The 27484-nt window shown below is 40.9% G+C and overlaps 2 protein-coding genes and 2 non-coding genes across 4 annotated transcripts in view; 3 read left to right on the top strand and 1 right to left on the bottom strand.

Moving 5' to 3' along the window:
* The window catches only part of EIF3A (eukaryotic translation initiation factor 3 subunit A), a 34695-nt gene extending 12419 nt beyond the window's left edge, over positions 1-22276 (top strand). Inside the window, exons 7-22 of the mRNA XM_027594459.2 lie at positions 1322-1493; positions 3017-3121; positions 3492-3590; positions 4905-5021; positions 5283-5468; positions 5987-6334; positions 6764-6868; positions 6955-7068; positions 8354-8476; positions 9266-9419; positions 10372-10556; positions 14639-14727; positions 15368-16059; positions 18738-18963; positions 19620-19801; positions 21053-22276. Of these exons, the coding sequence (XP_027450260.1) occupies positions 1322-1493; positions 3017-3121; positions 3492-3590; positions 4905-5021; positions 5283-5468; positions 5987-6334; positions 6764-6868; positions 6955-7068; positions 8354-8476; positions 9266-9419; positions 10372-10556; positions 14639-14727; positions 15368-16059; positions 18738-18963; positions 19620-19801; positions 21053-21282 (3127 nt within the window). The 3' untranslated portion in view covers positions 21283-22276. The remainder of the gene's footprint in view (positions 1-1321; positions 1494-3016; positions 3122-3491; positions 3591-4904; positions 5022-5282; positions 5469-5986; positions 6335-6763; positions 6869-6954; positions 7069-8353; positions 8477-9265; positions 9420-10371; positions 10557-14638; positions 14728-15367; positions 16060-18737; positions 18964-19619; positions 19802-21052) is intronic.
* On the top strand, positions 3227-3356 carry LOC113923988. Its single transcript, XR_003520493.1, has one exon. It is a non-coding gene; the product is annotated as a small nucleolar RNA SNORA19 (small nucleolar RNA).
* Positions 4238-4366, top strand: LOC113923987. The gene has a single exon (XR_003520492.1). It is a non-coding gene; the product is annotated as a small nucleolar RNA SNORA19 (small nucleolar RNA).
* Positions 22277-24513: 2237 nt separating the features above from the next.
* NANOS1 (nanos C2HC-type zinc finger 1) lies at positions 24514-27257 on the bottom strand. The gene has a single exon (XM_027596241.1). The coding sequence runs from the start codon at positions 27151-27153 to the stop codon at positions 26278-26280; it is 876 nt and encodes a 291-aa protein (XP_027452042.1). The 5' UTR covers positions 27154-27257; the 3' UTR covers positions 24514-26277.
* Positions 27258-27484: the final 227 nt, after the last annotated feature.

Genomic DNA, 27484 nt, shown 5'->3' with positions numbered 1-27484 from the left:
GTTGTTCTCTGGTAGTATTCTTGGTCTTCAGGTAACTGTCTTGTCTGATAACCAACTCTGCCAAAAACCTGATTGAGAAAATCGAATATTAGGAAAGACAGTGTTATGGTATGAGGTTTCTATCCATATACGGTACTTAAAATCTAGTCTTAAGACAAAGAAGAGAATTAAATAAATGCTGCCATCAAGTCACTTTTTCCCCTGATTATAAAATATAACTGAGTGTGTGTTCGAATATAGAGAAGGGGTCTATAGCCTAGCAGTCTAAAAACCACTTTATTATTTTTTTTAACAATACATGCAGTGTATTTTCTTTCAGTCGTGTTTGTTTTTTTTTAATGTTTCAGTTTTTTTTAATGTTTCAGTTGGACTCGGAGCTCACAGACCACACTTTTTTCTCTTACTGGCAGACCATGTTATTTTGGCCTCTAGTAGAATTAGTATACCAAATTGTTTTTCTTTTAGCTTTACAGCAATTATGGGAACCAACTAAATGAATTTTCCTAGTATATTTTCTTTGAAACTCTTAAGGACCATCCATGTTCATTATGTCATTCACTGTCCTTTATGTAATCCATGTCTGAGATTAAAAAAACAAACTTGGGTTCCTTTAAGGTATTTATGTACTATCCCTTTAGAAAATGCTGTAATAACAGTATTATAATAATAAATATTAGGCTGTTTAACTCTATGTACATAATTTGCTTAATCTTTACAACAGCCTCCTGACTCAGAAAATTAAGTATCTTGCCTTAGGTTCTAGTCCTGGAAATGGTGAAGCTGAGATTCTAACTCTTGACCCTTGTGCTCCAGAGCCCACTATCCTTAATGTCCTATAGTGCTCTGAATTCAACCTGACTTTGCTCTTGTGTTCTAAGGAAGCTAAGATTTAGCCCCACCACGAATCCTTCGCTCCCCCCACCCCCCAGTTGTGTTCACTTAACAATCCTTGTAAGTTTTCCCCCTTTATTCATGTCATTTTTTTCCTTAATTTTTAAAGCTGCCTTAATTGTTTTTCTAAGGAAGCATCAGGTATACAAATGTACCTATTCTACGTTTTAAACCCACAGTCTTTTTCTGTAGCTGGCAAATATTGACAGTAAGTGGGTGGGTGAAGTTCGGCTTCTCCCAAGTATTCATTTTAGCACAGTCCATTTCCCTTCATCTCATGCTTTGATGAATAACATATATGAATACAATCTGCTAATATGGCACACATATTCTGTCACTGGCGTATCTTACCAGACTATTACAGAAGTGGTTTTTTTTTTAAATCAGGTGACATTTATGAATTTAACAGATTTGTAATTTTGTTCTGCAGAATGTCTACCAGAGTCCTTTTGGCCACTCTTTCTATCCCTATTACTCCTGAGCGTACTGATATTGCTCGACTTCTGGATATGGACGGCATTATAGTCGAAAAACAACGTCGCCTTGCAACACTGCTAGGTCTTCAAGCTCCACCAACACGAATTGGCCTTATTAATGATATGGTTGGTATAAGTTTGAGCATTCTTAAAGCTCAGAATAAAAAACTTTATGGTCAGATTTTATAATTAATGCTAGGTGGTTCTGATGGACTAATTTGAGTCCTCATTGTACCCATAGATAGGTGTAGAAATTTATAAGAAGGGTACCAGTTGAAGTCAGGTCAATAGATTAGCTGACTGAGCCTATCTTAGCATATTTCCTCTTTGGAGAAGGGATGTTAAATGGAGAATCTAGAATAATTTCTTGATAGGAATAAAATTAGAGCTCGGAGAATTTTATTTGAATGCTTAAACCACAGCTAATTTCAGTACGGATATAAGGGCATTTATAAGGGGAAGTATTCAAGAAATGTGGAACATCAGTCATGCACCCATTTTGTATTGGAGATAGACTAGAGTGTGTGTGTGTGGGGATAGGATCTTTGGTTGTTTGCCTCTGTCTTGTGACTAAGTAGGTCTGTATGGAAACACACTCCTGTGCTTGCAAGTCTTGCTGTGTCCCTTCAGTTAGTCTTTTGTTGGGTTAGCAGTCCCAACATGTGAAGGATAAAGGTCCACATGCATTATGTATTCTAGAATGTTTATAGCTAAGGTAAGTTAAGATTTAGTTATGGGCAGTTTTGAGGTTTATGAAAGTAAGCCACTTTTTTGTCTCCTTTTAAGAAACATTACGCAGTGGCACCCTTAGCTGAGTTCTAGTCCCATATAAGAATATAAATCATAAATGTAATTGGGTAAATTCTCATAAGGTAGTTTCTAGTTACCCCCCCCCCCAAGAGCCACTGCCCTGATTTGTAACACCGCATATTAGTTTGCCTGTGTAACTTTGTATGAAATTTAAGTTCTATATATATGCAATAATATGTTAAATTCTTTTTCTTACCATAATATTTGTGAGATTTATTTACATGTTGAATGTAGCTGTTTTTTCTTTGATCGTTTCTGTATAAGAACATCTCCTTATTGGGGCGCCTGGGTGGCTCAGTCTTTAAGCATCTGCCTTTGGCTCAGGTCATGATCTCGGGGTCCTGGGATCCAGCCCCACATCTGGCTCCCTGCTCAGCAGGAATCCTGCTTCTCCCTCTGCCCCTCCCCCTGCTCATGCTTTCTCTCTCAAATAAATAAATAATCTTTAAAAAAAACCTTGTATGTACTGTAGTGTTGCTGTGGTGATTTTTGTGTGATAGTTACTTGTAAGCTGTGGTATTTTACTTATTACTGGTAATAAATTAGCTTGTATACATGAGTTGTCTTTGTAAATATCATTGATCATGTTGAGTTAGAGTTTTTATATCCTTATTAAGCCCTTGGGGGACTTTTCACTGTAGGTAGATGCATAATTTGGGGTTAGAGACCCAAACATAGTTTTCCTTTGAATTCCTCTGATGAATTTAAAGAGAGTTGAGGCCAATTTTTCAGATGTTTTTCAGATTTCCAATCCCCTATTTTTCTTATTTATACTCAGTTCAGTTGGAAATCTAGTTGGAAAATTTCCATCAGCAAATTACACCTTCTGTTTATTGTAGGTTAGATTCAACGTACTACAGTATGTTGTCCCTGAAGTGAAAGACCTTTACAATTGGCTGGAAGTAGAATTTAACCCACTAAAACTCTGTGAGAGAGTCACAAAGGTAAGACTTTGTTTTTTAGTTTTGGTTATACTACCATATAACTGGCCCTTTTGCTATCTCATATTTATATTGAGAGAGAAGTATTGTCTTATACGTTTGAATTCAGTGCACATTTCATTATCTTTTTTTCTTTACATCAAGAAAAAAGATATTTCTGATGTGCTAAATAAACTTTTGGAGGTTAATTAGCAGCATGACTAATTTAGCCATTGCTGTCAGTCACCTTCAGACAAGCCTCAATATAGCTTCATATTTGTGTATTTCCCTGCACTGTGCGATGTTTTTATATGTTTAAATTTAGAAAAGTTTCACAAACGTTTGAATGTTACTTAGAAAGTATAATTATTTTTTAACATACTGGACGGTGCAGGTTCTGAATTGGGTTCGGGACCAACCTGAAAAGGAACCAGAGTTGCAGCAGTATGTTCCACAGCTGCAAAACAACACCATACTCCGTCTTCTGCAGCAGGTATTTCTCCCCTTGATTGTTTTTATCACAACACTAAAAAAATGTTGGAATCACTAGGGAGTGAACCCTTCACCAAACTCTATCTTTACCAAATTAGTCTCACTATTTATTTGATTTGAAAAACAATTATTTTATGTAATTTGTAATTGCTTTTTTTCCCCTTATTGAACACCATCTTTGTACATTATTCCTCATTAACAGTGCAAATCAATTTTACTCTTTTAATAACCTTTGTGGTATTACATTGTCTAAAGGGTACTGTGATTCATTTATTCAGACTCTCCTGATGGAAGTGTATTTCTAGGGGTTTTTTTGCTATTAGAAAATGTTGCAGCAGTGAACATTTCCATACATGTACCTTTGCATACTTCTGTGGCTTTCTGTCGCCTAGGAAGTGAAATTAGTCACAGGGCTTACACATTTAAAGCTTTAATAGCTTTTCAAGATTCAGTTAATGAACCCTCCTACCAGTAGTGACTGGGAAAGCCTTTTCTCTTACACTAGTTATTGTTAGTCTTTTAACATATTTTAGTCTGACTTCTGTAAGTTTGAAGATTATAGTTTGTAATGACTTCAGTGTTCCTGTTTTGTCTTCCATTTGTTTCATTGGGAGGGGGCTTTTCTGATAACATTGACTTGCAGTATTTGTGCACATTTCATTGGCCTGCTTCTCTTGTATATGTGAGCAGTGTTATTTCTTATGTGCTATACAAATAGTTGAAGGTTAATTAGCAGTATAACTAAGTAGTAATGCTGCCAGTCTCCTTCAGACAAACAAGTTCATTGACAGCGTTCAGGGGCGCCTGGGTGGCTCGGTCGTTAGGCGTCTGCCTTTGGCTCAGGTCGTGATCCCAGGGTTCTGGGATCGAGCCCCGCATCGGGCTCCCTGCTCGGCGGGAGGCCTGCTTCTCCCTCTCCCTCTGCTTGTGTCCCCTCTCTCACTGTGTCTCTCTCTGTCAAATAAATTTTAAAAACCTTTAAAAAATTAAAAAGCGTTCAGATCAGTTAGGTAAGTAGCAGGTCTTTATCTACAAATATGTGGCCATTCAGGGCTTTGTGTTTTATAAAACTAGGATTTGAAAGGCTTATGTTTCTGAGGAATGGTATAATGTGATGGTTCAAAGCATAGCATTTGGGGTTGATAGCCTTGAATTGGAATTCCAGTTTCAGCAATGTAGTGTTGACACTCTGAGCCTCAGTTTCTTTTCTCTGAGAAATGGACATAATTTCTACTTCTCATGCTTGTGTAAGACTGCACAAAAAAATGCTGAATAAGTGATAGCTGTTGTTACTAACCTTGTGTTTCTTATGCAGGTGGCACAAATTTATCAGAGCATTGAGTTTTCTCGTTTGACTTCTCTGGTTCCTTTTGTTGATGCTTTCCAACTGGAACGGGCTATAGTAGATGCAGCGAGGCACTGTGACCTGCAGGTATGTACCGGAAGGGACACTGAGGTGGAAGGCCTTTAAGGACTAAAAAACACGTATTATGTCTTTTGTTTCTCAGCTTTTAGTTTAGTGGCACCATTTTAAAGTTGTACTGACTGAATCTTCTGGTTTTTGTATATAACATTCTTAATTTTTTTCCCTCATAATCAGTTGAAATTTTTTAATCAAAAGTCATTCATTCCTGGAATGATTTCATGTTTATGTATAGATGTAAGTATTGATGATGTTACTTAATTCTCAAAGGTTCGTATTGACCACACTTCTCGGACACTTAGTTTTGGATCTGATTTGAATTATGCTACTCGAGAAGATGCTCCAATTGGTCCTCATTTGCAAAGCATGCCTTCAGAACAGATAAGAAATCAGCTGACAGCCATGTCCTCAGTACTTGCAAAGGCACTCGAAGTCATTAAGCCAGCTCATATATTGGTATGTATCTTTAGGGGAAATGACCTACAGAATTTTTGAGGGGCTCTTATGCCATGTCTTGCACGAAAAGGTTTGAGACGAGTCTGATAAAGTGGGCTTATTATATATTTCCTATTCAGTTGTATTTGCTAGTTTTGGTATTATACCTACTACACATATGACGCCCCCCCCCTCCAATCCCCTTTAGGGAGTATTATGCTTGGGCTTTTCCTTTCTGCTTAAGTTCTTTTCTTGTTTGTGTGCTCTGTTGGCATTTCCCCTTGGCTTGCACACTTAAGTAGATTTGGTGCAGAGAAAACTTGACCTAGCAAATAAAGGTTCTTTAGCTACGTCACTCCTATTAATAGAAGACTGTATAGGTCATAGTATTTGGTGCTGGGAACTAGTAGCTCGAATAACATCATCTCTTGTTCCTGAATGCCGACACATGGGTAATGCATCAGGATTATTTAGTAATTACTTGATGCCTAATATGGTGTGTCACAAAAGAATTTTTTAAAATGCATTTGTCTTTGAAGCAAGAGAAAGAAGAACAGCATCAGTTGGCTGTTACTGCATACCTTAAAAATTCACGAAAAGAGCATCAGCGTATCCTGGCTCGCCGTCAGACAATTGAGGAAAGGAAAGAGCGCCTTGAGAGTCTGAATATTCAGCGTGAGAAAGAAGAATTGGAGCAGAGGGAAGCTGAGCTCCAGAAAGTACGGAAGGCTGAAGAAGAGAGGCTGCGACAGGAGGCAAAGGAGAGGGAGAAGGAGCGCATCCTACAGGAACATGAACAAATCAAAAAGAAAACTGTCCGTGAGCGTTTGGAGCAGATCAAGAAAACAGAACTGGGTGCCAAAGCATTCAAAGATATTGATATTGAAGTATGTAGCACATTCCTTCTTAACAACTATAATCCACATCTCAAAAGCATAGTCCTTTACCGTTTATTGATTACTTTGGATTGTCTGGTCATTTTCACTCACTTTGGTACAGCTGATTCATTAACTGTAATCTATGAAGTAAACATTTGTTTTTAATGGCTCCGCAGTTTTTAACCATTGTTAAAATGGAGTTGGGTACATGCAGTTTAGAGGAAAGAGAAATAGATGTTAAGGTCATGTTGTTTTCCCTACATGGAAGTGGAAATACGGCTCTTGTAAAGCATTTTTACATTGCCTTAAGTTTACCAATTGTGAGCGTTTACTCATTGTATAGAAAGTAATTTAGGTTTTGATTTTAGAAAAATCACGTCTCCACACAAATTTCTCTTATATTCTTACTACTGATTGTGCATTTGTAATACTTTTCAGGATCTTGAAGAATTGGATCCGGATTTCATCATGGCTAAACAGGTTGAACAACTGGAGAAAGAAAAGAAGGAACTTCAGGAACGCCTGAAGAATCAAGAAAAGAAGGTAGATGAAAGAACTGGTTGGTAAACTTTTAACATGCCAGGTTAACAAAATTTTTTTTAAACTACATTTATTTTCATGTCATTCAGATTGACTATTTTGAAAGAGCTAAACGCTTGGAGGAAATCCCGTTGATAAAGAGTGCTTATGAAGAACAGAGGATTAAAGACATGGATCTGTGGGAACAACAGGAAGAAGAAAGAGTAAGGTTTTCGTTTAACTGTAACGTTTGTAGACTGTAAATTATAATTAAATCCTCTGCCAATAACGGGGCCATGGTTTCAAAACTGTGATTATTTTGTGTTCCTTTGCCAGGAATGGTGCTTTAATGGCTGCGTACTAACAGATTGGTGGGCAGATAGAAATTTTCACAATAGAGATTAAAAAATGAAACTTGTAAAATACAAAGGGCAGCTGAAAAGTTCACTAAAAAAAAAACCCAAAAACCCAGCTTTATGGGGATATAATTCACATGCCATACAGTTCTCCCATTTAAACTGTATAGTTCATGGTTTTTAGTATGTTTACAGAATTGCACAGCCATTTAATTTTAAGATGTACCCCAAAAGAAGCTCCATACCCACTGGGAGTCATTCCCCGTTTCCTCCCCCACCACCTCGGCCTCCTACAATTAGCAATCTCCTTTCTGTCTTTGTAGATTTGCCTAGTTTTTAGACCTTTTATATAAATAGAGCCACATAATAAATGGTCTTTGTGACTAGGCAGTTCCTTCTGTAGTTTTGTTAGTACATATTATATTTACCTAATTATTCAAAAACAAGGTTTGCAAATTCTTGTAGTGGCCAAATTTGTGATTAAAAACTAGTGGCTCTACTTTGGTTAAAAATAAAAAGTAACTACAGATAGCACATCTGTGGGGACTGGTGTGGGGAATGCAGCCTCTTGGTTGCATTGGAGTGTTGTCACTCTGGGCTTCGTTTGCCAGTTCCTTCCATTTTTTCAGAAGTTATAATTTTTGTGGTAATATGTAAAATTAGGGAACCAAGAATGCAGACCAAATAAAGTACTTGAGATGATCTGCTCTAGTCCTTGCCCTGAAGCCTTCCTTTTTCTCTTTGGAGTGCAAAGGGAAAAGCCTCCTTAAACCAGTAGTGCACCCTACTTTAACCTCTAGTTTTCTTTAAGGGAGAAAATATTTTACTGTTAAACCATAGTGCTTATTACTTCTGAGGTATTTTATTTTACTGTATACATTATAGTTTTTCTTCTATAAAAATTTGTAGTATTTTTGGGCCTAAATCAAAAGTTTCTTATAGATGCCTCCCAGGACTCCTTTATCCATCTTCTGTCCCCAGATACCTTTCTAGGGACATGTGGGTATAGATGATCGTAACTCTTCCATGTTTATGGCAAGATGGAAGGGGCAGAGGAGCTGCTTGTCATTCTTCAAGAATATGTCAGGAATTAAGAGTAAATTAATCAGTTAATGAATCCTTTGAAATTTGACTTCGTATTATGTACTTGCAGATCACTACCATGCAACTAGAACGTGAAAAGGCTCTTGAACATAAGAATCGAATGTCACGAATGCTTGAAGACAGAGATTTATTTGTAATGCGACTCAAGGCTGCACGACAGTCTGTTTATGAGGTGAAGTTACTGGTTTCAGGGAAACATTCATGGGCTTTTTAGTTTTGCCTTAAGGTTCTTTAACACAGTGGTACATTCTGTCTTGACCTTTTGTAATGATCATTCAAGTAATATTTCTATATTTTTCTATATATTACTAGATATATTTTTACTGATATTCAGTGGAAATATTACTTAATATTTCAAGTAATATCTCAAATATTACTTGAAATATAGGCTATTAATCAGTCAGCCACGCTATAAACAAATTTTTTCTGAAGGTGAAAGTGGACTGCATAAAAATTGCTTTTGATACAAGCTTTTGTTTATTCTTTGATTTAGAAAGGAAAAAGGTAGATCAAAGTGTCTTGCTCTTAAATTCTAATTTAATCCTTCGATTTGTTTTATATAAAGCAAACCCACTAGGTGTAGAAAATAGCTGTCAACAAATTAAAAAATTTGACATATGAAAAAACTCCACAGTCATTTGGAAATTTTTAAAGATTTTATTTATTTAGGGAGGTGGGGGGCAGAGAGAATCTCAGGCAGGCTCCACACCCAGCGCAGAGCCTGACGTGCGACTTAATCTCAACCTTGAGATCATGACCTGAGTTGAAACCAAGAGTCAAATTCCCAACGGACTGAGCCACCAGGCACCCCCATTTGGAAGTTCTTGTACTTGAAAGCTGCTTCTATGGTTTCAAGAAATTTGCAGCACTTTGGTAAACTTCAAATTTAACTAGTTAATAGCTCTTCAAAATTTTTAATTTTTTTGTTTTGTTTTGTTCTTGTTATACATTCTGTTAATAGGAAAAGCTTAAACAGTTTGAGGAGCGATTAGCAGAAGAAAGGCATAATCGCTTGGAAGAACGTAAAAGGCAACGTAAAGAAGAACGCAGAATAACCTACCACAGAGAAAAAGAAGAGGAGGAACAGAGGAGGGCGGAAGAACAAATGCTAAAAGGTATCTATAGACCAAGATTGGAGGTAGTATAAGGCAAGGTTGGTATTCAGTTTATAGCTGTCATATTCAGGGCGCCTGGGTGGCTCAGTCGGTTAAGCATCTCACTTCAGCTTAGGTCATGATTGCAGGGTCCTGGGATCAAGTCTCACATCCAGCCCCCTGCTCATTGGGGAGTCTGCTTCTCCCTTTACCTCTGCCCCTCCCCCTGCTCATGCTCACTCTCTGTCAGATAAATAGAATCTTTAAAAAAAAAAAGTAAATATAGCAGTCATATTCAGAAAATACAGAAACAAGGAACCAGGATCATTGGCTTCTTTTTTTAAAGATTTTATTCATTTGTGAGAGAGCGTGTTCACAAGCAGGGGGAGCAGCAGAGGGAGAGGGAAGCAGGCTCCCCGCTGAGCAGGGAGCCTGATGCAGTGATGCAATGACATGAGCTGAAGGCAGACGCTTAACCGACTGAGCCACCCAGGCGTTCTGGATCATTGGCTTCTTAACTGCAACTAACTAGAACCTAGTTTTTAGTTGCCTGAAGTTTGTTATAGGTGAGGATGTTATTTCCTCTACCAGCTTATTTCCGCATTTTTGGTGTTTCTTAAAAAATAGTAACACTTCTTAATTTTTATCACTGTATTTTGTGTAATAGTAATACTTACTGAGGAACAGTGCCGGATGAAGTCTGTCAAATGATTCTTTATCTGGAAATCCCAGATGTTCAGGAGTTGGGGAGGGATTCAGGTATCTTCTTGTCATTACAAAACTATTCATGTTGAGTGGCATAATACTTGTTTTACTTGAGTATCTTCTGCCCCTTAGCTTATATAGACTACTTAAAATATAAAAAAAAATTTTCCTTCTCCTTTATGCTGCCTGTTTAATACCAGCAAAGTAGACCTAGCAAGAGGGGAAAGATGCAGGTAGAGGAACTATATAACCCTAATTCATCATATAGAGCGTGAAGAGAGAGAGCGTGCCGAACGGGCCAAACGCGAGGAAGAGCTACGAGAGTATCAGGAGCGGGTCAAGAAATTAGAAGAAGTAGAAAGGAAAAAACGCCAAAGAGAGCTGGAAATTGAAGAAAGGGAACGGCGCAGAGAGGAAGAGAGAAGACTTGGTGATGATCCACTTTCTAGAAAGGTGAGTATAGGAGTTACTCTGTTTTTATTGCTATGTGTTTGTCACCCAGTTCTCTTGCATGATCCATACACGTCTGCACATGTCAGTGTCTGGGCTTGGTGTTTTAAATTGGTTGCATTCATCTCTCTTAAAGCCTGATACTATTTTGTCTTCCCAAAGATAGGTTCCTAAGGGGGGAAATTAGACTTACCTTAGCAGAGCTGGGATTTTAGGCTTCATTTTAGAAATCTCCTCTGTAAGAATGAAGTCTTCTAAGACTTTAGTATTTGACAAAAGAACATTCTTTAGTATATGGAAGAAGGACTGTTCTATTTTCCTTAAAGGGGGTTACTGTGAGTTCAGAGGATGATGTGAGTTGTCTAACTTGTTAGTACTCAAAGATGGGTCTGGTGGACCAGCAGTGAATATTGACCATCTCTTGGGAGCTTGTTAGAAATGCAGAATCTCAGGCCCAGTGTCAGACCTGAATTAGAATCTGCATTTTAACAATACTCCCAAGTGATTCAAACGCTGCTCTGAATATTTATTTTTAATTAATATGCACACATGTCCAAAATTGACCTGTGTTTCCCCCTCTATCTTGTGTCTCTGATTATCCTGTGTCTCAACTCGTTAACCCACTTAATCATGGAGTTTTGAATCTACCCCTTCCTCTCCTTTCTGTTCCTGCATTACTGCCTTAATTCAGAATTTCCTTTTGCCTGTATTATTTACTGGTCTCCTTACTATTTTCTCTAATTATAATCTTTCTCCAGCTTTAGACTTATCTACATTGTGGTCTGCTTGATTCCCCCCCCCCCCCCGTAATGCATATTTGATCGTTGTACCTGCTCTTGTGTTTCACATCTTCCTTTTGGTTGGTACTCAGTACTTCTAGCCAAAGGTAAAACCTGCCTTAGCAGTCCAGGCCTTTCTAGTTTGTTGCTTTCCATCAACTTCATCTGTCACCATTTTCCTCTTAGTCACCTATACTCTATCCCTTCCAAGCTAGTTTGATGCCTTACCATGTTTCTGTGACATTATCTGCATGTACTTTGTTTTCCCTTGGATGTGCCCATGTTCCTTAAGCAAGATACTTATTTTTTAAGTTAAGAGGTGAGTAGCTAGAGGATTTCTTGCCTGCCTTTCTCCATTCCTTTCTGCCACAGTGGTGTCAATTCTCTTTACTGGAGGACCGGCTCTTCTTTGATTTCTTTTTAAGATGTATATGGATAGATTTTTGGTTTTGTTATTCTTGTTGCTAATTTTTATTTTTACTTCTTCAATATTAGTGAATGTGGCCTATATGATTGTTTTAAAAAATAAAAAATAAATTTATTTGAGAGTGTGCACCCTGGCTGGTGGGGGAAGGGGCATAAGGGGAGGGAGAGGGACAGGCCGACTCCCCGCTGAGCCCCATGTGGCTTGATTTAACCTGGGATCATGACCTGAGCTGAAACCAAGCGTACATGCTTAACCGACTGAGCCACCAAGCGCCCCTGTTCTGTATGATTTCTAATTTTTTGGAATTCAATACATTCTCCCCTTGGTGTCCTAAAACATGGTGTTATGCGTATTCTTTTTCTGTTGGGCACAAATTTCTCTGTGTATGTATGGAATCAGAAGTGTTGTGTTATTTTAATTTATTACATTCTGTTGATTTATGGGAGCTTCATATTCTGAAGAAAGGGAGGTAACAAACTTGCTGTGATTATGGGTTTCTGTTTTTTTTTTTAATTTAGTTTTTGCAAATGTATATTCATTCTTTTGTTCATTTTCAGCCTTTTGTTTCTGTTTTGTGCCTCCCTCTTCCTCCCTTCCCTTTCAGTTGGAGAATCTTTAGATTTATCTATTCACATTTAACATGGTAATGACTGTATTTGGTTTTATTCTTAACATTAGTTTAGAGCTTTTTATTTACTTCCATGTCCCTGCTACCTTTTCCTTTAAGCCAAACTTAACTTTTCTCAGTTCATTTTTTTTGTATTCTTTTAGTGATTACAATCCATTTTTTCCTTAAAATTTATCTAAACTTCACAGACTGTATATTTTAAGAACTCTGTCTTCTCTGAACAAAAAATTCTGAGCATGCCTTTACTTTTACTTGTTTCATTGGGATAAGTGGAGCATTTTTGCTTCCAGCTCATTAAAACATGTTCTCTATTTAGGACTCCCTTAACAGTTGCACAGCCATATTGGCAAACACTGTTTAGTTTCAAATATGTTTATACTGTGTCACCTCTTCTCCTTTGCAGATACATTTTTGTTGGTTTTGTATATCCTTGCAGGTTTTTTTTTTTTTCCAGGCTGTCTTTGTGTATGTCTCAAAAGAGGTTTCGTTTTTTTCTCACAGTTGAAAAATTGTGTGATGATTTGGTCCTTTCAAAATCCTCCCTCGGAAGTTTCGAGACAGTGCTTACTGTCCTAGTACACGGGATGGGAGGGGATCTTGATAACAAGTCTTGGTCTTGTTACTTCTGTAGATACTCTGTTTTATTCCTTGGGAACTTAGAAATGCAGAATACCCTTGGGGTAAAGGGAGTGTAAAGATTTTACTGAGACTGTGTCTAGTCCCCTGAGTGTCTTTATTATTAACCCTTTTTGGCCACTTGTGCCTTTTTAGTCAGAGGATGCAATCGGTTTACCTTAGAGAAGATTAAATTTTCTTAGCTGATGGAAGTTTTTTCTCCTGTTGTCTATATTTGCCTTTAAAAGTCCTAGTCTTTCTCTTTTAATGTTTCACTTTTTTCATCTCTTTGTCCTTTTGTAACTGGTTCCTTGAGATTCCTGTTCAGTTTATATGTTTATTAGCAGGGCCTGTTCTGTTTGATCTATCAACTGAGTTAAAAATTTTTGGCAATCATATTACTTTTTTTTTTTTTTTTTAAGATTTTACTTATTTGTCATGGGGGGGAGCACACAAGCAGGGGGAGTGGCAGGCAGGGGAAGAAGCAGGCTCTCTGCTAAGCAAAGAGCCAATGTGAGGCTCCATCCCAGGACCCTGGGATCATGACCTGAGCTGAAAGCAGACGCTTAACTGACTGAGCCACCCATGTGTCCCTCATGTTACTTTTTAGAATTCTTTTTGTTTAACAACTATCATAGCCATCCCTAAAAAATCTCTTTTGAGGTGCTAGTTCTATGAAAACCTCTAATAACTTCAGTTCTTTGTTCAGAGTTTAATTTGTAGAGTGAGTGTGAAGGGTGGGAGGAACTTGGTCCCTCCATTGTAGTGACCAGAAGTTTCATTGACATTTGTGTTCTTTCTCTCCCATGGTGTCCACCGCAAGAGTCCAGAGTCAGTTATGATGGCAGATGACTTAACCATCTGGCTGTTAATCCTTCACTGCTTCTTAACGCTAGTGGTTATTGGAGGGTTTTGTTTCCAAAACACTTCTAAAGTTTAAATGAAGATCCTCTTACTCATCTACTTGGGATTGTTAACTTTGTTAGATTTTTATCTTTCTCCTTCCACCCCTGCCCTAAGTCTTGTTTCATATTTTCCAGAGTATTCTTAATTGCTGATTGTGGCCTCAGGTTATGTTTGTCGAGCAATCAAGCTGTGTCAGAGGTGTTGGTGATTAACATTGTGTGCGTTGCTCTCTACAAAGGCTGTACCACATTTACATTTCTACTTGAAGGGTGTTTATCTCCCCACACCCTTTCTATAATTTTTAATGACAACATAGTATTTTGAAGAGGGAAGTTAACTGTTAATTGAACCACTCCCCATTTGACATTTCATTTGTCCCACCTCTGTTTAGTAGGCACTGCGATGTACGTTTAGGGCACTGAGCTGTTTTCACATAATCTCAAAAGGAAAATTTGAAGTCAAAGGAGATCTGTAGATATTTTAGTAATTCCTGGGGGGGGGGGGGTGCCAGATTACTTTCAGGTGGTATTTTATTTATACAGCCACTCAATACATGCAATGCCAGTTTCACTGTATTGTCACTGATTTAAGGCTAAAAAAGAAACAACTTTAAAACTTGTTTATATTTAAGGACTTTAGATTGATATAAGTGCAGAAACATTTGGTAATAATCAGTAGTTGTAATAAGTGTTGCCATTGTAGTGCCTCACATTAACTTTGGTGAATGTAGGACTCTCGCTGGGGAGATAGAGATTCAGAAGGCACATGGAGGAAAGGACCTGAAGTAGATTCCGAATGGAGAAGAGGCCCACCAGAGAAGTAAGTAGAGTCAAGGACGATAGTGCTGATTAGTTATAGGTCCTTCATAATACCTTATAGCAGGTTTTAAGTTTGGTTTATTTTGTGGAGGTGGGGAAAGGAGAATCGTGAAGAACTGTGTATGCATGTCTGTTACGGAAATGTTTTTCATAGTTAACTTCAGTGCTGTAATTACTGACTTTCTAAATATTTTGACAAATACATGCTTCAGATTTTTTTGTTCCCTAATTGAATACTATTAAGATTACAGTAAGAATGAACAGTTCTAGAACATATTTTCCTTTTCCTTTAAATTTGTTAAGTAGATTGAACCGTCCTTTAAAAATGCCTGCTCATGATAGGCAAGGTTGTTGGTCGTAAGTCCTATACAGAAATTAAATTTTGAAAGGTCATAGTAATAGATTTAGAAATTGGATGCTTCTTATAAAGTGCAATTAGATACTTTTTAAGGTAGTTGCTTTATTTGTTGATGTAAGATTTTATATTGTGTTATTTTTTATTAGGAGCACATATTCTTTCAGGATTAGAATAATGAATTTAGGCTGAAGTGGTTTTTAAAAGGGAGTGAAATAATTCCCCAAAAGATCATGTGCTTTTCAGTAAATGGACTCTTAAAGTTGTTTGGCTTGTTGCTCTGTAGGGAGTGGAGACGTGGAGAGGGGCGGGATGAGGAAAGGCCTCATAGAAGAGAGGAAGATCGACCAAGGCGTTTGGGAGATGAGGAAGAGAGAGAGTCTTCTCTTAGACCAGATGATGATCGCATTCCCCGGCGTGGCATGGATGATGACAGAGGTCCTAGACGTGGTCTTGATGAAGACCGGTTCTCTCGCCGTGGGGCAGACGATGACCGGCCTTCCTGGCGTAATGCTGATGATGATCGGGGTCCCAGGCGGGGCATGGATGATGACAGGCCTCCCAGACGAATTGGTGATGAAGATAGGGGGAGCTGGCGTCATGCAGATGATGATAGACCACCTAGACGGGGACTGGATGAGGACAGAGGAAGCTGGCGAACAGCTGAGGAGGACAGAGGACCAAGACGTGGGATGGACGAGGACCGGGGGCCCCGGCGAGGAGGTGCAGATGATGAGCGGCCTTCCTGGCGTAATGCTGACGATGATCGGGGTCCCAGGCGGGGCATGGATGATGACCGGGGTCCCAGGCGTGGGCTGGATGATGATCGAGGACCTTGGAGGAGTACTGATGATGACAGAATTTCTAGGCGTGGTGCAGATGATGACCGGGGGCCTTGGAGAAACATGGATGACGATCGGATTCCCAGAAGGGGTGATGACTCAAGACCTGGCCCCTGGAGACCATTTGTCAAGCCAGGTAAAATTCTGGTATTCAGAAAAACTGCTTAGATGCTTTATAGAATCTGAGGTGTTTTACAAATAGTGAAATCTTAACATGAGCTAATCACTATTCTGAGGGTGATAATCAGGTCATTTCAAATAGGGGACGTCTTAAATGACATTATATTTTGATATCTAAATAAAAAGTTATTTTTCAGCTGAAAAAGTGAAATTTTAATTATGTATGACAGCGATCAGGCTATATTATTAGTTTCCATATAAACTGGTCTTTTATCTTTTCTTCTGTGCAGTGATTTTTATATACGGAGCTTGGCTTCCATGTCCCACGCACCAAAAGAAGTTAAAGAACTTTACCCCTTTTTCTGCTTTAGTGATATGTACTTTGTTTTCCTTCTGCCTCGTGACTGTTTCTTTGAGGACTCTTGTTCTCAATGCCCATCCCTTAAGTATTGGTGTTCTTCTCGTTCTGTCCTAGACCAGCCTTTTCACGTAAATATTGAAACAATACACTTACTCAGTACTTCTCTTGCACTTCTCTGTCAACCATGAGGTTATACTATATGGGAAGAGCTCAGTTTCTTACTCTCTCAGTCTTGGGCTTGCTCATGTTTTCAAATTTTACTGTTCTTGAGCAGTTGTATATAAGTTTGTGATTTCTATTGCTGTCTTCTCTGGGTGACTTCTTTCCTTACCTTCAGACCCATGTTTCAAGCTGCGTGTTGCACATAGCACATTTCTACCTAGAAGTGTCTGTGACACGTCATGTTCATCCTGTCAAAACTGAATTCTCACCCACACGCTTCTCTTCAGGGCCACCACCATCCGTCTGATTGTATAAGCTAGGGGTCTGGGAGTTCTCCTTTGCCGTCTTTCGTCCTTTTATGTTAAATATTTCGTTTAGTTCAGTTCTACCTTTTTAATGTTCTTCAGATCCACCCACTTCTCTGCATGTACTTGGCTCTGAGCCACCGTCATTCCTTCCTTGAACTCTTGCTGCTGCTGGTCCCTATAGGCTCTCCCACTCCCAGGTCTGGTCTTGGTACAGTAACCAGAGTAATCCATTCTACACAAAGATTTCAGCGAGTAGCCTCCTTTTCTTTGCCCTTTGTGTTTCTGTCCCATATTTCTATCTCTTTTGGTCTCAGTTCATTCCACTGTCTGGCTGTGTGTGTTTCCTGTTCTTGTGTAAAATGGGGAGAACAGTGTCGTAGATTCTTATTAAGTCATGGTTTGGTCCTCGTAAGGCCTCTGGTCACAGCATTTCTGTCAATCAGTGAACACGACCTTTCTTGTGCATTTCTGTTTTAAAGATACCTTATGTAATTCATGTTGTTTGTTCATTAACATTGAACTTAACGGCCAGTAGCGCTATAACTTCTGATTGAAGCTTCTCTAACATGAGTGTTTTTCCTGGAAGGCACATCCATCACCTTCTCATGCTTGGGACACTAGACAGCACTTGAGCATAGTGCCTGAGGGCCATTTTAAACAGTGAAATCACCAACAAAGCACAAAAATGTGAAAACCTGTCACTCAACAGACCACCAAAAGGGTTACTTGTTTTAAAGTATGAGAGCTGCAGCAAGAAGGAAAAGCGTTGCCCTTTTCAACCTCTACTGTGAATGTGCTCTGCGGGCAACTCCAAGTATTTGATCGCTCTACATGTGTCTGTGGGTGAGAGTGCCCGAGTGTTCACGTTAGGAATTGACAAGTACATTTCAGCAAATAGGTAAATTAGCAGGTATGGGATCTATTTAGCTCAAAGCTATGGATAGGATTAAATGAGTTCATATACACAGAAGGTTTAGAATAGGACTGTGGCACATGATAATACAAATATTAGCGACAATAGTAATTAACCTTGTAATAGATTTTTTTTTTTTTAAGATTTTATTTATTTGACTGAGACAACACAGTGAGAGGGGGAACACAAGCAGGGGGAGTGGGAGAGGGAGAAGCAGGCTTCCTGCTGAGCAGGGAGCCTGATGTGGGGCTCGATCCCAGGACCCTGGGATCATGATCTGAGCCGAAGGCAGACGCTCAACGACTGAGCCACCCAGGCGCCCCATAATAGATTTTTCATTTAAATCTGTTCCCTTTGGCCTCTTTGTGCATATATATGACATTTATTGATTTGGGCATCCCATGGCTAAGTGTGAGATACTGGTTGAAGGACTTATCTTTGTTCCATGATTGCATGGATGGTAAATGGTGGAGGGCAAGAATACGAAAAGAAAGTTTTTGGTAATAAAGGTTTTTGAAAATGAAAGATACGAATGAAATTATAACTGGGGCTCTCTCTCAGAGATCTGGCTCCTACCCCTGACTCTTTTAAGTTTTTTGCTTAAAATGAGTTGTCTGTTTACCTTACCATCAGAACAGATTTTTACATCTGAAATCTCAGCATATGGAACACTCAACCCAGACTATATAAATTTCCGTTATCTTACATGTTCTCTCCTCCCTTTATGTTAGAAAAACAGTGATAGGTAGTCCGTCATAAATAGGAGGTGGTGATTCTGTAAAATAAGATAAATAACTTCAGTTTTCTTTTAAATGAGGTTGGAGTGTCTTAAGTTAGCACTTACAGTGGTGGTATTAATGTCAACATTCAGATCTCTATTCATTGTTACTAATCTCTGTTTCTTGAGTATAAAAATTTTTTTGCCTTTTTTTTTTTAAATAAAAAAACAGGTGGATGGAGAGAGAAAGAAAAAGCCAGAGAAGAGAGTTGGGGTCCACCTCGAGAATCAAGACCATCAGAAGAACGTGAATGGGATAGGGAAAAAGAGAGAGAGAGAGAAAACCAAGATCGTGACGAAAACGACAAGGACCCAGAGAAAGAACGAGACCGAGAGAGAGAGCGAGAGCGGGACAGAGAGCGAGATGGGGATCGAGAGGACCGCTTCAGACGGCCTAGGTTTGCTTTGGAACTCTTGGTGGAGTTACAGTTAGGGTTCTCTTAAATTCTCTTTGAGAAATGGTGTGCCTCGTGCCTCAATTGAATGTCCCCTCTTAATAAAGTTGAGGCTGACACTGGGTGGTAGGGCTCTCTAGTTATACAGGTATCTTTGCCAGCCCATTGCCTTTCCCCTGTGGTTCAGTTACTCAATTTTACAGCCCTATCAAAAGCCCCTTGACTTTTATTAGCGGTAACAGTTCTAACTTGCTGCTTCTGGCCTGAGTGGCTTTATGCTGATGAATCTAGCCCACCATTTAATACAGTTTTCTGCAGGGATGAGAGCATCCTGTACCTGCATTGCCCAGTATGGTAGCCAGCAAGCACATTTGGCTGTTGAACATTTGGAGTGTGGTTAGTGCTATTGACAGAACGTCTTGATTCTGTTTCAGTTAATTTGTATTTAAGTAGCCGCATACGAGTAGTGGTTGCTATGTTGGACAGCACAGGTCCAGACGTTCTCATTCGACCTCTATACCTGAGGTATCAGATTGTGATCAAGTCAGAAATTTAAAGGTCGTCCCTGTTACATTTGTAAACTCTGTGAACATCAACTTGAATGTGCTCTCTGGAATCTTAAAGACAGAACTTCAACATGTCATTTTGAATGGTTCCAGGGATGAAGGAGGCTGGAGAAGAGGACCAGCGGAAGAATCTTCAAGCTGGAGAGATTCAAATCGCCGTGAAGATAGGGATCGAGATGACCGTCGTCGAGAGAGAGATGATCGCCGTGATCTAAGGGAAAGGCGAGATGACAGAGACCGAAGAGGACCTCCTCTTAGATCAGAACGTGAAGAAGGTATGGATGGTCTGCATGTTGCTGAACTATTGGAAAACCATAATCTTTGAGGAAATGTGGGGTTTTATTACCTTATCCATTCTTACAAACATCAAAAATAAGAGTGAATATTCAGTTTAGAATTCACAGTTCTCAGGGTGCTTGGGTAGCTCAGTCGGTTAAGCATCCGACTTGATTTTGGCTCAGGTCATGATCTCGGGGTTGTGAGATCAAGCCTCACATGGGGCTCTGTGCTCAGCAGGGAGTCTGCTTGATATTCCCTCCCCCACTGCAGCTCGCTTGCTCTCTCCCTCTCAAATAATAAATTTTTTAAAAAAATTCACAGTTCTCATAAACTTAGTAGTCACTCTAAAGTAGCTCATACCTAAATTGAAAGTATAGTAGTAGGCTAATTGGATGGTAAGTAATATATATTGCTTTAGAAGTTCATGCAACTAGGAAACATTTTGTCAGTTGTTTAAAAGTAAGATTTTGGTAGATAAGCACAAAGTGTAAAATATTCTTACCCTGAAATTGTGATAGTTGAAACTTTAGTTAAAAAAATAAAACACAAAAAACTTGTAATGCTGAAAATGGCCATTGCACTTAAGTAGTTGCCTCATGAACGTTTTTCATTTGTACAACGGGATTGCAAGGGTTTTTCTTATATTAACCTGTAAAGTATGCTTATGGCCATTTTGCTGTTACGATTTCTTCAAGAGCCAGAAGTTTTATTTTAAAAATTTCATTGAGATTTTTGTCACCTTGTCTTAAAATTATTGTGACAATCAGGACACTTCCCAGGCCAATGGTTTCTTCTTGGCAAATTTGAATAATATCTTTTTTTTTTTTTTAAAGATTTTATTTATTTGACAGAGAGACACAATGAGAGAGGGAACACAAGCAGGGGGAGCGGGGGAGGGAGAAGCAGGCTTCCCGCGGAGCAGGGAACCCAATGCGGGGCTTGATCCCAGGACCCTGGGATCATGACCTGAGCCGAAGGCAGACGCTTAACGACTGAGCCACCCCAGGCGCCCCTTAAGTTATATCTCTTGTCTGTATGTTGTTTTGAAGGATTTGCCAGAAATTGATTAAAATATATTTAGATTTTATTGATTTTTTTTTTTTTTAATGGGGATCCTATATTGTTACTTTTATAGTACGGGATTTCTGAGTATTTAGAGGCATTCTTTTTGCTGAAGTTCTGTTTAGTCTGAGCCAGTACAATATGGTACAGACTTACTCTCTTTTTCTTTTAATTAAACTTTTTAGCAAGTTCTTGGAGGCGTGCTGATGACAGGAAAGATGAGCGGGCAGAAGAGCGGGAAGCCCCTCGTCGTGTTCCTCCCCCAGCTCTTTCAAGAGACCGAGAAAGAGACCGAGACAGGGAAAGAGAAGGTGAAAAAGAGAAGGCCTCATGGAGAGCTGAGAAAGATAGGGAATCTCTTCGTCGTACTAAAAACGAGACGGATGAAGATGGATGGACCACGGTACGACGTTAAATCTCAAGATAATGGATTCAAACTCATGTCTCACATAGGTTTGATCACATTCAAGGATTATTATACTGTGCTTCAACCAGTCTAAATTGGATTCTTTAATGTTGTCTCATAACAAAAAGCATGAACTTGTATTAATCCTCTATAATAGATTGATTGTGCACCGTGTCCACAGGAGGTTGGACAGGCAGGCCGTTTTCTGGAATTTAAGGTGTTGCATTATTTCATCAATCGTTTGTTTACAAAAAAGAAAAACTAAAAAATAAATTGAAAATGTGAACCTGTCAGGTATGGAGTAACACCTGTATCTTGGTATAGAACTGATCTTTTTCTTTTGTTTTTGAAATACTATATTAATTTGGAATGAGGTATGATTCTGTTAGAGAAAATGTATTTGAAGACTCTTCAAAAGCAGGGGCTGAAACGACTTCCACACCATTAGCGGTTGAGACATACCTCTAGGTATTTTGAGGTATTTACTATATTAACTACATTTAGAAAGTTTTTAGGTTCACTGTAAGTGCAGTAAACATTACAAACATTGGATACAGTGGGATTTTCTGTAGCTTTTACTTGAGAGGTGAGTATAAAGCAATTTGCAGTCATTATTGTAATGACAAGAATACTGCTCAAGTGTGAATCCAAATCAGTTACGGCTTTTAAATTTTAAAGCATTTGGTAAACTATTGCTGAGTTTTTTCTGTTGCCAATAGGAAACTGCTTTTCCATTAATGGAGAATTCATGCCTTTCAAGCATTTTAAATATGACAATATTTATAAATGTGTGGTTTGGAGGAATTGTTTAAATTCTTTTTCCTAATTTTCTTTCTCTTCAGGATAGATTCTTTCAACAAGTAATTTGTAGTAATGACTGTGTTGACTTCAATTTTGGAGTGTCGTAGCAATGTCAAAGATTAACTATTTGGTCTTATTGAAGCCAACACAGAACTTGCTGCTGTGTTTTTTCTTCAATGATAAATAAAATACTTACAGAATTTGTTTTAGTGTTGATTTGTAGTTACAAAGTGGTTTACTTACTATGGTGAGTTTGTAAATCTAGTTGTTTGTTTTGAGGGGTTTTTTTGTTGCCATTAAATGTTTGTTTAGGATCAAAGAAAATAACTCAAATAGAAAGCCAACATGGCTAGGATGTTTCCTTCCTTAATTAAGGAACCCCCCCCTTAGTTTCCTTATAATGCTGTCCTCTCTGTGAGCTTGTATGCATGGGGTCTGGGTAGGTGGGTGGCTTACTATTTTGGGTATTCCCCTGAAATTAGAAAAAATATAATTTCAGAGAATATTAGTAGCAAATTGATAGTGGCTACAGACACGCAAATTATTTCCAGTATTGGGTGGGTGGTGAGAATTCCTGTTGGTACAGCTATAAGGCGGCCAGAAGAGGGAGTATTGATGCTTTTTTTAAAATGATCAGATGCAGCCTTTTCTGTTTGATGTTAGCGGTGATGGAAATGACTTTTTTTCAACATTTAATTTCCTTAATATCTAGTAGTTCAAACAAGTGGAAATTTTAAAAGGTCTTTGGGGAGAGGACGTGCTCTTTTTAACAAATTAATGAACTTGGGGCGGTAACCCCAATCATTAGAACAGGACTGTACCTGTGACAGCACTGACTGGCGCCGGGGGACCATTCACTTAAGCTGATTTATTTACATGAGTTATGGATGCATGTCTGATGGTTGGGCTGGTCTGCAAACCCGCCCTTCCTGCCGGAACCCTTTCCCAGATAAATACTGTGCCCCCAAGTCCTTTGCCCTAGGAGTTGAAATCCCAAGCACAGGGTAGGGGCAGGAGTCTGCTGCTGCTTCCTGGTCCTACTCGGTTCTGCTCAGGGCCTCACAGCCTCCCCTGCACCCCCAGTACGCACAGGTGTCAGGAAAGCTGGACATCCAACCTCCTCCCTGTGTGTGGAATGTCTTCATGCTCCCAGTGGCTTCTGCATTTTTACACAAGAACACCACGCCGCTCATACGTGTGCATCTGAGGGTGGAGACAGTGGCCCAGAAGAGACTCTACATCCCCCTCGTTGTCCTTACCGGCTTCCAGGAAGAGGTGGGAATCTGTGTGTTGGCATGCTTTTATGTGCTTTACCTGTTTTTTTTTTTTTTTTACCAAAGACATTTTGACTGTAGATTCATTTCTAATTTTACTAAGTCTAATTGACCTAGATAATTGGGACACCGGAAGGAATGCAGGAATGTTCCTCATGTGGTTAAGCACAGACGAGAAGGTGAGGACCAACACTGAAACTTTCCTGTCCTTTCCCTTGAGGTAGACATATTTGTAGTATAATTTTAAAATAATTTTGGCTTACTTAAAATTTAGGCCGAAAGTTGTAATCACAGTTCATTCTACAGCTTCCAAAAAAGACCGCATAGGAAAATTAAAATCCAAAGAAATAAAAAGCCACTCCCTGCAAATGTGTCTACAGAAAAGGACCAGCAAGGTAAGGCAATCTGCCTGCAGAACTGGTAAAGCGCTTTTGAGGATTCCATGCATTGTTTTGTTTTTAGCCAAATATACAGGCATATTCTTATAAAAACAAGATAACTTTGTCACACTATTATTTTATGTATTTCTTTAAACTTTAAAAAATTAGGTTTCTTTTACCCTAAATTTTTAAGTAAACTCTACTTGCCAAAGTGGGGCTCAGATTTACAACTCCCAAGATTAAGAGTGCCATGCTCTATCACTGAGCCAGCCAGGTGCCCCACACCCTAAATTTAATTTTGCAAGTACTTAAAGTTTTAGATTCAGAGTTCTATGCTTGGTCCTCTTAAGTGCCTTAGTGTGGTTAGTATACTTTTCCTAAGAGATCTCTAGAAGATTAACTGTAGTAATATTCTCTGTGCATGCTCTAACTTCCCAGTGTTTGTTTTAATGTTAGCTGGAAAGGGGGCAAATTTGAGGGGGGCTGATAGTGTTTTAAATGAATGGACATGATGTTTGCCATTAAAACTGATGGTGTCAATATCAAATTCGTATGAGGCGCATCTCATCACTGAGGGGTTCTCATATTGAACATGTCAAAGCCAAGTGCTTGACACTTAGAAATAGTGTCTTTTGAAAATACAAAGTAGTTGCCTGCCTAGTCCTTCTGCGCTGGAGAAAGACTAGTGCTCTTTGAAAAGGTAGAACGGCAGTAGGAGAGGTAACAGGAATTCTATTCATCTACTGAGACCAAAATTAAATGTGTATTTTCTAGCACAACAAAAGAATAATCACATGGTTTTATTAAGGTCCTTGAGTATAAGACTAGTCACATCTAAAGTTCTGTGTTCTGGGGCTGGACTAGCGGGAATGGATTTCTCTTGGCCAACATACTGTTTGCCTCCACCTCCCCGCCTTGTTCTGACCCCCCCCTTCCTTTGACCAAAAAGGCTCACAACCTTCCAGTATTATTTACCTCAGCGTCTGTTAATACCCTCGAAGGAGTGCTCAAGCCATTTTGCTGTGGAGGAAGTTAGCTGTTTGATATAAAAGCAGTCTAATGTCTAATAAAGGAGCCGAACTCTACTTGGATTTAAGCAGATACGACTAAATCTGCTGCGATTTTCAGATAGTGATGTATTTTGTACACTTATTCTAATTCACTTCCATTTTTGCTTCCTCTTATCTGTCCTGATGGTAGGTAGCTACAAGCCATGGTGTGGCATCTGGCATGGCTATAAATGAGGGTGGGAGCTAAAGTTGGCCTAAGGATAGGGTCAGTCTCCTTTGTGGGTAAGTGGTGGGATTCCAGAAACAGACCAGGGTCTTCCAGGGAAAAAGGGAGCACGGGGGAGGCTGTGTTCCTTGTCTTCCACCCCTACTCCATAATTCCTTCAGTGCTTATTCTGGTTTGAGGCCTGCCTGGGCCTCAAGCCAGACACAGCCCATAGTGGAATCTTCTTGAACACAGGCTATTACATTAGTCTTCCGGAGCTCAAGGATTGCATCTTCCATTCAGTTTGGGAGACAACAGCTGGAATGAGCTTTCTACTATTTGGGAACTCTGAAATTGAGCAGGGTGAATTAATACTGCTCCCTTTTGATCTTAATGTTACAGATGTTTTTAAAGAAATGGAAACGGGGAGGTGGGTGCATGGACAAAAGGCCAAGTAGCAAATAGGCAAGATAAATGAATTCATATACTGTTAACTGTATAAATACACAAGTTTTTAAACAGCACCAATTTCCAAGTGTATACACAATAGGATTATAACTTGGCACAATTTTTCAGGGTGGAAATGCTAGTTGCTAGTTTAGTAATAAAAAGATCTGGTACATAAAAGGATAAGGAGCTGTGTTCTACCTGCTACAGATTGTGCATTTTTACACCTCCAGCCAAGACTGAAACAAGCCACAAGGAGGGACTACCCACACAGATTAATACTGGAAAGTTTACTAAACCTTCACTTTTTCAAAACGGTGATGCCGCCAGGGGCGTGCTTCACCTGGAATTAGAGTAACTGATTAAGGACAACTAAGAAATATTGTTTCCAAACAATAAAATAGTCATTTTGCCGACATTCCATAAAATCGCCAGTTTTCAGTTATGAGGCTTTTAAAAAAATATTCTAGACCTAGTAAAGTGCCTCCATAAAATTAAACATCCGAGATTAGATTGAAACAATTCATACTGATGCGCATCTAAAATAGACGTATACAGTAAATAAACAGCGCAATTAAGTTGCCATATTTCAGGTAGTGGAATACACACCCAGCCTTCACCGTCCGGATGTGCACAAACTACAAGCCAGAGAGAAATCAAGATTTTAGCGTCTAGTCTCAACCGCTCTTCGACAGAAAAGTACTCCATACGTTCGGCTTGCTTTGGGGAAGAAAAAAAACAAAAACGACTTCCCAAGTTGAGTTTCAACTGCCGACCTCCACGCCTCTCCAACAGCGAGGAAAAGATGGTGCGTAAGCCGAAAATGAGAGCGCGGGCAGGCGGTGACCCTGGTGGCGTCAGGTGGCAGCAGACCGAAGCCCAGGCCCTCAGCGCAGCTTCTTCCCGGCCTGGCAGTCCCTGGCGCTGCGCGGCGGCGGGCGGGCGGCGGGCGGCGGCGGCGGCACTTTGGAGAGCGGGCAGTACTTGATCGTGTGCGCGTTGTCGCCGCTGGCGCCGCACAGGGGACACGTGTAGCGGCGCAGCACCGGGCACAGCACTCGCCCGTCGGGTCCCTTCAGGATGTGGGTGGTGTAGAGCGCCACCGCCTCCTTGTTGTTCCGGCAGAACACGCACACCTGCAGCTCGGGCTTGAGCAGTCGGGCGGCGGCCGCCCCGGAGGCGGCGTGCAGCCGGGGCTCGGCCGCCCACGCCGGGGCCCGCTCCTCGCGCGGCGCCACCTCGGCGGCGATAGTGGGTGCAGCGGCGGGCGCGCAGCCCAGCAGCACGGCGGCGGCGCGACCGGCGAACGGGCTCAGCTCGGCGAAGCGCTCCTCCAACAGCCCGGCCTCGGCGGGGCCCGCGCACAGCTCCAGCGCGCGCAGCTCCAGCGCGCCGCCCAGGTAGCGGCCCCGGGACCCTGGCTCGTCGCTGTCGTCGTCGTCGTCGTCGTAGTCGGCCGGCCCCAGCGCCGGCCCCAGCGCCCCGGGCCCGGTCCCTGCGTGGGGGGAACAGCAGGACGAGGAGGAAGAGGAGGGCGGGGAGGTGCCGCCGCCGCCGCCGCCGCGGGCGCAGCCAAAGCGCGGCTCCCCGTCCACCGCCTTGGTGATGAGCGTGGCGAGCCCCAGGTAGTCGTTCCACGAGCTGAAGGGCTGAGGGTGCGCCGGGCCCTGGGCGCTCACGTAGCGGGCGCTGGGCACGAGCGCCATGGGCGGGGGAGCGCGGCCGCGGCTGGGCGAGCGTGGCGCCCAGGGGAAAGCCTCCATGGGCGGGCTGCGGGCCGCGCGCGCCGCCTCCCCGCCGCCGGCGCGGGCCGGACGGAAGGGAAGCGCCGAGCCTGCCCGCCGGCCTGCCGCGGGGTGGGGCCGCCTCGCAGCCTTTTATCGGGTCCCGCTCCTCCCCGTCCACCCCCCCCACCCCCCCAAGCTCGGCCTCGCCGCCGCGGCCCTGCCCCCTGCGCTACCCCGCCCCAGCCTCCTTGCCCGCGCCTCGGACGGAGGCGGAGCGGAGGCGGGCGCGCCGGGGGCGGGCGGGCAGTGCGCGCGCTCCGCTCCGGCCCGCGCGGCTCCCGCGCCCCACGCGCTGCGCCAGCCTCGC

Source organism: Zalophus californianus, chromosome 15 (genome assembly GCF_009762305.2).
Source record: "Zalophus californianus isolate mZalCal1 chromosome 15, mZalCal1.pri.v2, whole genome shotgun sequence".
NCBI classification, from domain to species: Eukaryota; Metazoa; Chordata; class Mammalia; order Carnivora; family Otariidae; genus Zalophus; species Zalophus californianus.
Note: the sequence above shows the minus strand (reverse complement) of the source record. Positions and strands in the feature narration are given on the sequence as shown.

Excerpts from the sequence above, each read along its gene's own strand:
- NANOS1 (XM_027596241.1), bottom strand. The coding sequence starts at position 27,153 with ATGGAGGCTTTCCCCTGGGCGCCACGCTCGCCCAGCCGCGGCCGCGCT.